The sequence below is a fragment of the Labeo rohita genome, chromosome 3, assembly GCF_022985175.1.
Source record: "Labeo rohita strain BAU-BD-2019 chromosome 3, IGBB_LRoh.1.0, whole genome shotgun sequence".
In the NCBI taxonomy this organism is placed as follows: Eukaryota; Metazoa; Chordata; class Actinopteri; order Cypriniformes; family Cyprinidae; genus Labeo; species Labeo rohita.
The window spans coordinates 37,351,844-37,363,349 of record NC_066871.1 but is presented as its reverse complement, the minus strand read 5'-3'; the positions used below and the strand labels follow the sequence as shown (position 1 = coordinate 37,363,349).

The 11,506-nt window shown below is 35.1% G+C and overlaps 2 protein-coding genes across 4 annotated transcripts in view; one reads left to right on the top strand and one right to left on the bottom strand.

Annotated features, from left to right (window-relative positions):
• Positions 1–299: 299 nt before the first annotated feature.
• Positions 300–11,506, bottom strand: part of zgc:112148 (uncharacterized protein LOC550424 homolog) — a 24,474-nt gene continuing 13,267 nt past the window's right edge. Inside the window, exons 8-9 of one of the 3 annotated variants that reach the window (XR_007827417.1) lie at positions 11,342–11,441; positions 300–424 (exon numbers count right to left, since the gene is read on the bottom strand). Coding sequence is in view for 1 of the 3 variants with exons in the window: in XM_051105553.1 (XP_050961510.1) it covers positions 11,415–11,441 (27 nt within the window). In the remaining 2 variants the exon portion in view is untranslated. Of the gene's footprint in view, positions 425–1,481; positions 4,531–11,181; positions 11,442–11,506 lie in introns of those variants that run through there. The other 2 variants (XR_007827418.1, XM_051105553.1) reach the window with 2 other exon arrangements.
• otop2 (otopetrin 2) overlaps positions 7,939–11,506 on the top strand; it is a 23,183-nt gene continuing 19,615 nt past the window's right edge. Inside the window, exon 1 of the mRNA XM_051105548.1 lies at positions 7,939–8,155. The gene's annotated coding sequence lies outside the window, so the exon portion shown is untranslated. The remainder of the gene's footprint in view (positions 8,156–11,506) is intronic.

The window sequence follows — 11,506 nt, the reverse complement described above, 5'->3', positions numbered from 1 at the left end:
AATGCTTTTATCATAGTGTATGACTTGTAGAAGCAAGCTACAATGGCATTCAGCAAATGCATTTTTATCTAACTTTGCTTTTGTTAGCGTTAGGGTTAGGTTAGGGTACACTGTTAAAAATTTCAGTGTTAAATTACAGTGTATTCCAGGTTAATAACTGCATTACTTTCACAGTAATTTCACAGTGGGACTTCTCTTTTATCTAACTGCACACTTAGAAATTTCTTATAAACAAACAGCGTTATTGTCAGGGTTGGGGTAAAAGGAAGAGGCGAGGACTGCAGAGTGATGGGCTTTTATTTGATCATAAAATAAAACAGAACAACAACAAAAACTACCCCATCGGGGAAAAACACTGCTGGAAGCTTGGCAGGACAGGATCAGGACATGAACAGGAATAATACGAAGACGAACTGGAGCAGGACTGAAAACACAAGGACAATAAATAGAGAGCAAATGAGGCAGGTAATGAGGGAAACACAGGTGGGGCAAATGAACCAATAATCAGGATACAAGATGGGCGGGGTCAAGACAATAGACATGAGAGCGCATGGCTCATGGAAACAAGACAAAAAGCCATGTGCTCACACAAAAACAAAAACACGAGCACAAAACAAATCACCAGCCATGTGCAAAACAAGACACTAACATGCAGCTAATGAGGAAACTCATGTTTACACAAAACATGACATGAAAGCACACAGCCGAAAACATGAGCTGCGTGCAACAACACCACAAGACAACAAGAAAAGCACGCGGCTTAACATGAACCGCGTGCTACACAAAACACAACACACATGGACAAAAGAGCATATGGCCTGAGCGAACTCAGACATGGAGCATGAGTGTCCGAACCCCGACACGAAACCGAAACTCATCAAGACATGAGTGTCGGGATCCGAACACCATGCTCCAACAAGAAACAAGGCACGCAGACAACATGAAAACTAGACATAATGGAAGTGTCAGGGCTCTGTCACAGAACCACAAGAAAATTAGACTGAAGCGACAGAACCCTGACACTTATACTGTGTTTCTACCGTACTATAAAGGCACCCAACATGCAAGCAAGAATAGATCATGCTAGATCAATTTTTATTTGTGCAACTGAACTTGTTTTTGGTTCACTTTAGGCAGTTTGTGCCATTGGTTTATATTGAATGTGCTGTTATTTGTTGAGTGTTACCATTCTTGTGTATCTCAGCAGTTGCTTCGCTGTATTGTAAGATCTATCCACAAACAGTTATGAATATGAAATAAGTTAATGATTAATCTTCATGCTTAATGCTGAAATAAAATGCCTAGAATAGTTAGACTTTCTTAAAGTTATGCAATTAAATTATATCACATATCACATTATATCAGATTGTCATCTTTTTAACAAAGGTTTTTATTTGTCACATTTCTGACATGACTAGATCAGAAATTTACCAGTCTGCTGTTCATTCACAGTCACTTGTAAGAAAATGACCCAGCATGCATTGATTTCACAAATTTACTCTTTAATCCTGCAAATTCCTTGCATTTTTTACAGTGTAGGGTTTAGTGTAGATGGTACATCATTTTAGATTGCAAAACTTTTAACAAATGCGAAACCTTTAACCTTTACGCACCACTCACTGGATAATTCATTTTCAAACTGCCGCAATAAGTAATGATAAGACGCTGCCACATTCACGTTCATCTGTTTCAGATGGAATTGAACACTGTTTTATTGTCACCGACTTTTGCACTAAAAATTTCACTTTGAAAAAGCGATTAAACATGCAAATAGCAACATTATGTAATTTTTCAGTAATATCACTACAGGCTTGTTTTTCCAGTTATTGGATCAACTGGGTTGGATTTTTTTCTTCTTTTTCACCTGAATAAACAGCTACTCTTATATTGCTTTTATACTCCCAGAATGGTGTTCTTATGTCATCTGTCAGCAGTAGCTAACGTCTACCTTGACCCCTACCTTGAGGTCATGTACACTATCATAGACAACATCAAAGCTAACAGACATTGGGTAAAAGCCATAAAAATCCATCTTTTATTTCACCATTTCTGCAAGCACCTTTCTCAAAGGGACAATGGTGGTAACCCATGGCTCCTTCTTTGCAAAGATTGGTCAGATTTTAGCTTGAGGACCAGTTTTCAATATTAACTAACTATTGACTATGACTTGTCTCAATAAACTCCTAATTTTCTGCTTATTAATAGTTAGCAAGGTTGCCAAAATACTACACTGTAAAACCTAATTAGTTAGGCTTACTGAAAAAAGCATACAAACCGATTGCCTTAAAAAGAGTGAACGAGGAATATCATGTTGTTCTGACAAATGCTTAGTTAGTATAGTTCATTTACATGAGAGTTCTAGTAACTAAAAAAAAGCTGTAGAGAGTACTTAAGATTTACTCTTGACTTAGTATAGCTACTTAGAATTACTGACTTTTTTGCCAACTTTTTTTATTTACTGTCTTGTGTCAGTAGTAGCACAACAAAATGAGCAAATACCACTGTTATTGTTATAATTAATGAAAATAAATACCATTTGGTTAACACTAGAATAGGGAACACTTATTCACGATTAACAACAACTTTTCCCTCAATAAATTTCTAATTTGCTGCTTATTAATAGTTATTTAAGGTAGCTGTTAAGTTAGGGATGTAGAATAAGGTTATGCAGAATAAGGCACTAATATGTGCTTAATTAGTACTAATAAATGGCTAATATTCTAGTAATATGCATGCTAATAAGCAGCTAGTTAAGAAACCGTAAAATAAACTGTTACCAAAAACGGTATCCGCTTGTGAGTTTTGCGTGCTGAATGTTGAAGTCTATGTGTTACTCAGTTGCAAGATATTATCAAACGAATATATCATCCCTGTTAAAAGCTTCACAAGGTGTTTATGATCAGTGTTGGGATGGCTACTTTGGAAAAGTACTAGGTTACAGATTACAAGTTACATTATTTAAAATGTAATAAGTAGTGTAACTATTTAAATTACTTTACTAAAATTATGTAACTGATTACATTTGATTACTTTTCTAAATTTCTAATGAATGTTTTCAGCTGTTAATCATCTTAAAACATTTAAAGCAGACAAGGTTAACCTTGCCATAGTACTCAACAGTGATTTGGGTTTATGCATATGCTTTATTTTTTAAGATTAACTTTTTTTTGTTAGATGCCAGTGTTTCCTGTTGTAGCAATGTAAGTATTTGATTTCAAAAACATTCATACATTCATTTTGTAATGAAGGAGGAGGTTGTAATGAAGATGGAGGTCGTAATTTCGTTACATGTAACTAGTTAATCCACAACTGTATGACAAATGTAGCAATACAATTGTGAAAGATCATTACTCCACATTAAAAACAGACCAGTTAATGATTTAGTTAGAATTTAGGTCATCTTTTAAAAGCAACCTTTTTATTATGTCCCTTTCCTTGAAGCCACATAACTGTAAATTCATGTTGCATCAGAAGGAAGAGAATTACAATAATATGAATGAATGAAGTTCCAAGTGCCCAACCAAAGGGAACACTAGTCACTTAAATGTGTGAGTTTGAAAACCATTTTAGGAAAGTCAACATGAGTGTATGAAGTCAGCTTATGTGTTCTCTCCAATTTTTCAACATTCAAGATGACTTTGGGAAATGAGTGAATGCAACTATAGAGAAAGATAACTGCAGAAGTGCAGGCAATGAGTGAAACGTCTTTTAAAATTTGATCCTTTGCAATAAGCTTGATTAACAGGCAATCTGACCCATCATAATGCTTGAATCCGCCATTTCGTTCGACAAACAAATCAGACAGGAGTAGATTAACAAGAAAAAATTGTGAGTATTGATGTCTTTCTGTGGTTGAAATAAAATACATTCTGATGTTCATTCATGTTTATTTCATGTTTTAAAGCTGCAGTCCTTTTGGTTAAAAATGATCTGAAATCAATATTTGAATAACGGTTATCTTATAATAATGTTTTCTAATTTGAGTGGTACGGGTAGGCTTTTGTGGGAAATTCGAGCATGACGCGGCGTTATAACGTCACATCTGTAAAAATAAAGAAGGCGTCCAGGCTATATTGCCACATTATCTCGCATATGAGGATGCTGCAGGTGCTGGATTGTTTATTGCCTTTTCTCAAAGCAGCTGGAATAATTAAATTTAGCAATTTGATGGTGGATTGTAATCCAGAAAGGATCATGTGTTTATGAAACACATGTGACTGAAATTTAATTACATTCCAGTTTAAAATGTGCATCTAATTACAAGAATGGTAATTCCAAAAATAACTGCAATTGCAGGTTTTCAAACAGAGATTCATGTGTCGATCAATCGGTTCATGTGTCGATTGATCTGAAGCAATACAGTGATCTGCCACAACACATTAAGGAGCCACAAAATGGTATTTATTGTTTAAACAATATTAAATTACAAAATTTGAAAGCTGTGACCTTCTTTCATACCAGAAGTAACCTGCTCTGCCTTGTCTGTTGACGTGTTGTCAGTTTCCTCTTTGTTCCGCCTTGTATTCTTCACTGTGCAAAAACGTGTAGTGTGAGAGCGGCATTGTTTGTTTGATATAGAAACAGTAACTAAGGCTACGTTTATATAACAATGATGTAGTCAAAAAAAGTTTTTCCCCTGCATTTTTAAAAAGTTTCATGTATACATGTTTTTAAAATGATTTGCATTTACACATATCCACGAACATATGCCAGACCAGTAGTTGGCGCCTTGTTTGTTCGCGTTTAAAATCGACACGTCCTGCACATATCTACATACCTAAAGGCAGGCGTACACGGTGCGATTTTTGAGGTCGTACGAGCTCGCATGCGATTTTTTTGGTTATCGAGGAAATCGTCTCTTCTCGTATAGTCGGGGCTCGTATGGTGTGTGAGACATTACGAGACGAGCAGAGTGCCTTACGAGCACTTCCCGACCTCACAAGTCAAAAAACTTCGGGAGCTGTCGGATTGAAAGCGTGACGTGTGTGCTGTTGAACGAGCCGATTTGTTGAGCAAACTGGAAATGACCAATCAGAAGCTAAGAAAAGAAAACCACAGAAGAAGAAAGATGAACACGGCAGCGCCACAGAGAATTTGGACTGTCGAGAAAGAGGACACACTCGCTGAACTCTGGCAAGAACAGCGAGCGCTGTATGATATATCGAGCAGCATTTATCATGACAGGGTCGTCCGAGATGTTGTTCTCTGCCCTTCAGCCAAACTCTTTGCCATGACCTTCGTTTTATTTTCTTTTTTGTTTTTTCGCAAGCCATTGCTGCCACAAAGAAAAGGATCTCTTCCTCGGAGTCCATGTTTTTGGCGCGTTTTAAAATCGTGCCGTGTACCACTGCGTCCGTAAACAAAGTCACTCGTGATGTGTGCGTGGCCATACAGTCTTCCGACTGTCCGAATTCGCACCGTGTACGGCCACCCTAACACGAACTGCGTACGCGCATGACACCACCATTTTCAAAGATTCCTGTATTTTACTGTAAAAAATGCATATTTTCCAGTTTACGAAACATTTTGAGTCTCAAATACTAAAAGATGCTGTTTTACAACATAAAACAAAACAAACAAAATTACCCCAAATGTTGTCCCAACTAGTCAAACACAGGTGTCTGAACAAAGAATTTTATAATGTTGAAATGTAAAGGCTTTGTGAGTTCCCAGCATGCACTGCAGCACAAATAAATTCTGCATTTACTGTTATAGGATTATTGTTTTGCTGTTTGCTGACTTGATTTAAGCTTTTTGTTGTTGTTTTGTCATTATTGTTAGTTATTTGTTGCACTGTGATGTAACGAGCTCATCTTTTTAACATTTGTTGATTGCAACCGTTCTTGAGGTTTGTGTGTCTAGTTTTGAGGCCTAGAGTATGTTCAACCACTTATATCTATCTGCTGGATATCTCAGTCTTGTAAGATGTTTTACAATGACAATGTTGTCTACATATTGGACGAAGTTGACTAAATTGACACTTAAAAAATGAATTACCTAAATGACAGTAATTGTTGTTTCAATTGCTGTTACAAGACTTTTTCTATTAGCAAAATAAGACACTGCATGAACAAACAAATTTATGTTGGCTAAACAAAGTATCTTTACTGAGAAAAACTAAAAAAAACTATTGTTGAGAGAACTCAAAAGTCTTACTGCATTAAGTTGCCTTATTTTTTGAAACTTTTCTTAACAATTTATTTTTTACAGTGTGGGCGTTTACACGGAAATGATAAAGGTGGCGTTTTTAAAAACTTGCACTTTGAAAACCGTTTTCAAAATTTTGCGTTTTCAGTCCCCAAAATGCTGCTGTTATGTTAACGAACAGGCAAAATGGATAAATAGTCACCTGTTATTGGCTGAAAATGTTTATTTTTTTGCTCTTGAAAAAGATGCCTCTCAAACAAATCAATTAATCTTAACTTGAGTTTTCTGAGTAACCAAGGAATAGTATGTGAATATTACAGATTACTAGATTTTTACCATTAAGTAAAGTTAACTAAAAAGTGTTTGTTAGAACCACTGTTGAATTTTGCATCTGCATGTTAATAAGCAACTAGTCAGTAAGAATTGGTTCATAAAATATAGTGTTACCCAAAGATCAAACCAGCAACCAGCCCTGAATCTTACCCACTACACTTCATCAATAAGGGAGAGGGCAAACACATTCCTACCAAAACAATTATGCAGTCAGAATTTACACATTTGGAAATTTATATCAAAATTGACCCTCTAAGACCCTGAATGAAGCACCCTCCTAAACATGGCGTCTCCTCTAGGAAATGTACTGTACACAAGCAATAGCGCTATCCTGTAATTTTTCAGAAATAAATTGTTTGCACACTTAACATCAATAAAAAATGATAGTAAATGCACCTGTAAATTTGTGCAAACAACTTTAGTATTCATTAAGTGTGTTATGTCACTGTGTTTACACTGTGTACACAAAGCTTAACAGTGTACACACGCTCGATGAATAGCATACTAACATGCCCCAGACCTCCAACATTTCAAAAAGTCAAGGTTGTTTCATAACTAATTTCACGTCGGTCTCGTAAAATGTATTTCAACTCCCCTCGCACCATCTTACCATGTGACCTCACCAATGCACAGCCCATCAACATAATGATAACCTGAACCGAAAGATAAGAATGCACTACAGATAAGCGCATTTACTTTTCCAAATCTGACACACCCTCAGAAATCCTATAAGATTGACTAAAGATAATCCGTATCATCTCTGATCTGTAAACGCGATAAGATATCGAAATTATCAGTTATAAATTACCTACAGTAACAGATCAAACGATTTTATTGAAATCCCTATAAACCCTGTGCATTACATTTTAATTTATTGTAAGTGATAAGTCTGCAGACTAGGCAGCAATGTCTGCACACATTGGAATAAACAGTGATTACTTGGCAAACCAAGACATTTTATTTGCATTATGCCTTTCACTATCCAAAGCAGCTTTTCAGAAAATGAATGTCTTAAAGCCACAGGTGAGCAACCCAAAGAAAAATTTGAAAAGAACAAACCTTGATGGGAGCCCATCGTCCTCTGGCGTTCATAAGCTCGATAACTGCTGAATATTATCTAGCTAGTTCGTCAATTTTGAACAAGTCGAATTAAATAAGTCGATTTTCTTTGTGTGTTTTCCTTATTGTGTAAACTCTTAGTGCAGATAATTCTATAGCGATTGAATTTGAGATTCTGACAAAGAAAAGTCAAAGCTGTTAGACCAGTCCAGACTTTAAGGTGGATCTGTAGATCAGTACTGGCCGTTGATAAAAGAAAGTATGATGCGTTTTAAGGGTTATTGCCTTTATGACGCAAGTTAGTAATTCTTTTGCAAAAATGAGAGTTGACTATTATGGATTGAAGAAAAATGGACAAGGAGTGTATTCAAGGTCATATAAACAACCTGTGTTGTAAAAGAGTAAAGTGAGCTACCCAATGAGATCATTTATGGGAATGTCACTGTTTGCCAAAGAGGTATTCAGAGATTGCTGAAAGGGATTTCATGTTCGTATTCTAAGAATTCGGACTGACCCAAGGGTCAAAGGTGGCTAACAAAGTCTAAAACTCACCTATAAGAAGGCCTCTATCCTGCCTAGGTGTGTATTTTTACACTTGTCGGGACACGGAAGACAAGTAAGTAATATGTTTTCATTACTTATATCTGCTGTCTGATAACTTAAGCCTGATTAGAGGTAGAAAGGCAAATGATTGCCATGATGTTTGTAGGAATTCTGACAATTTGCTAAGCAACAATTAATCAACATTAAGATTAATGATTAAGATGAATGACCCAGTACATTGAAATGTTTTTAAAGAAAACTGATTGCTTGTTTGTTGTTTTTTTTTTTTTTTTTTTTTTTTTTTTTTTTTATATTGATAATGATCACCCATGCAATGCAAGTGAAATGTACAATACTGAATATTATTGCAGGCAGCAAATGGGTTGGTTTGTCATCCCTAAATAACCCATACTGTCCTAAAACTTTCTTTAATATTTTCATTTTTACTTAATGCACTATTTGAAATTAAAACGGTAATAGAGTAAATCCTGTGATGTAGCATGGTTTAAAAACCAATTGGTGGGACCTGTCTTTAATAAAGTAGCATCTTTGGCTTTACTGAGCATGAACATCTAAAATGGACACATGACTTATGCCACTGGAAGACAGCAGAGCTTCCTTCTTACAGTCCAATAACAATTAATGATGTACTATAAACTTGTTGACACTATGGAAAAGCAGTGAAAGGTCTAGATTCTCCAGTTGTTAAGATCACTGTTTATGGTCTCAAAATAACTGTTGAGGCTTAATTGGTGTCTGTCTCATGACTGTTATCAGCATGACTAGTGACCAGATCGACTAGTGACTAGATAGTGAAAGATCTCACCATAATAGACACAGTCTTATTTAAACAGATATGACAGATATAAATGAGATACAAAAGATAAAAGGTAATCGCACCATTGCATGCTGTGGTGGGTAAGGCGATTAAAGTGCTATTGTGATCTGATTAGACAACAGTGTTGATACCATGATAGCAGGTGTTTTAGCAGAAGCTGTTGATATTAACAAACACGTGATTTTCTCTTGACAATGGGTGTGGTGATAAGTAATGCTGGAGCGGATATTAGTTTGACCTCCATCCAGCAGGGCTGAGAGCCATTCACAACTAAAGTGAGAATGCCTTTCAAATTTCAATTCAGCTTCTAGATTTGACAGAGCTTGGAAGCAAATGCTGAATTGTAGTTAGAATTTAAAGAATTAGGGATTTAAAGAATTAAAGCATAGAAATCAGACTAAAATAAAAATAAATCGATGTTAAGTACACGGTGAACCAAATTTCTTACACAAGTCGGTATGTTTTTGCATTTTTAGACTTTTCATGCAAAGACCATTCAAGTTACTTCATGTTTGTCAGCTTTGAGCTGAAAAATATAATTTAGAAGACATAAATGGTTCAAATGTGTAGTCTTTCCTATTCTGCGAAAATGCGCCAAGAATATTAATGAATGTTGATGCTCTGGCACATATACACATCAACACTGTGTTTGTCAAACCAGTCAAACAGAATAAAAAAAATTCAATGGTTTTGCATATCCAGGATATCAGATCTCAGTTATCATAGCGTAGCATTTATTTGTTTTGTCTCAGTTGTAATATTGTCAATATGGGTTTATATCTAGTTTCCACTCTGATGAAAACAGCTTAATTTTGTTGTCATCTATTAATTATTTTGTATGTGTTTGGTGTGGTCACATGACCCAGACAGAACGCAGGGACAATAAGGGTGAGTGCTTGGGGTAGAGAATCAGCATGTCAACACTTGGCCCACTTTAGGACTGCTGATTTTCAAGGAAGGTTTAAGACGCCACTCTCTTTTGGTGTTTTTGGATGTTTTTGTTTTGGAAAAAGTCGTGAGGGTCAGCTAAGACATTCTATCTCTGTGTGAAACACTGGTAAAGTGTTAAAATTAATGCAAACTAAGAAATAATTTGGCCGAGCTAGACCTAGCATCTGAATTATCATGTTAAATTAAGCTGGCAATGGCATCCAATAGCATTGCATCTTTATAGATTTGTCTTGTCTGGACCAAAAAAATAAGTGCCAAAGGCACAATGGCCAAGACAAGGGCAGCACGCTTTTGATTTAGCTCTACTAACACAATTACTTACAATAAAACCACTTTTAATTGGTTTCTCATGATATTTGTTGGTTCACATCCTCTCATAACAGCCTGTATACTTTGACCTATTTCTAAATGTTATATTGCAGCCATCAAATAAAAGTTGTGATTTGCTATACTTTACTGTGGACAGATGTTATTACCCACTTGGTCAAACTCCGCTTATGGTCTGTAACAAACACCACCACAGAAATTCTAATGGTTTCCACTACAAATACCATTACAAACATTACATTAACTTTTAAAAATTAAAACCATTTAAAAAAAAAGGATTTATGTAGTGTGTTTTGGGACATATTTCATTAGGATTTAGTGGTTTTAACAAGCCACCAATAGAATGTGACCATACATTAGACACAGTACACACACAATATTAGGCAAACTCTTTTATTTTGTATGCGATTAAAAAAAAAAAAAAAAAAAAAAAAAAAAAAAAAAAAGAAGCCATCACAGAAATTCTAATGGTTTCCACTACAAATACCATTACAAACATTACATTAACTTTTAAAAATTAAAACCAGGGTTTTCCATTACAGTGGTTTTAACAAGCCACCATTTTAATTACAGTTTACATTAAAACCAATTAAAGTCTCATTACAACCATTACAAATGTTGTGATGGTGTGCATTTTTTTCAGCAGGGTAGATATAATGAAAATAATTAGTTACAGTAAAACAACAAAATTATTTAGAATTATTATTCTAATAATAAAATAAATGCAATGATTGTAAATGTTAAAATGCATTATGTTGATAGTGTGTACAAAACTGTATTAAACACTGCTACTATTCTCACTTCAAGTACTTGAGATATTAATACTTTCATTCCCAAGTAATGTTTATAGGAATCACATTCAATGTAGAGTAACAGAGACCCCTGGCGACCAACTGAAGAATAGCAAACGGCGAGCAAACGTCTCATGCTAGACTAAAGGAGACTTTACAATGCTTTACAATGGTAATTATTATTAAGACTCATTTTTCAGCCTGGCATAGCATTATCTGAAAAGATTTTAATGTAAACCTTTTATACAAATTATTTATCTCAAAGAAAATCAGATTATCTACTAATAAGGAAACACAAAGTTTGACTAAACTAAGCAGAAAGGAGACACATGAACAGGAAAGAATAATTTACCATAAAAAATGATAATGATCAGACTGAAACAATCCATTCTAGCCAATTAAATGAAGTCTGATCCACAGTCAAATTAGGGTCCCTCTGGTTTGTTTACTACCTGTATGAGAAAAAAAAAAAAAAAAAACAGTTACATAAAATATTAAGAAGTTTATTATATAGACT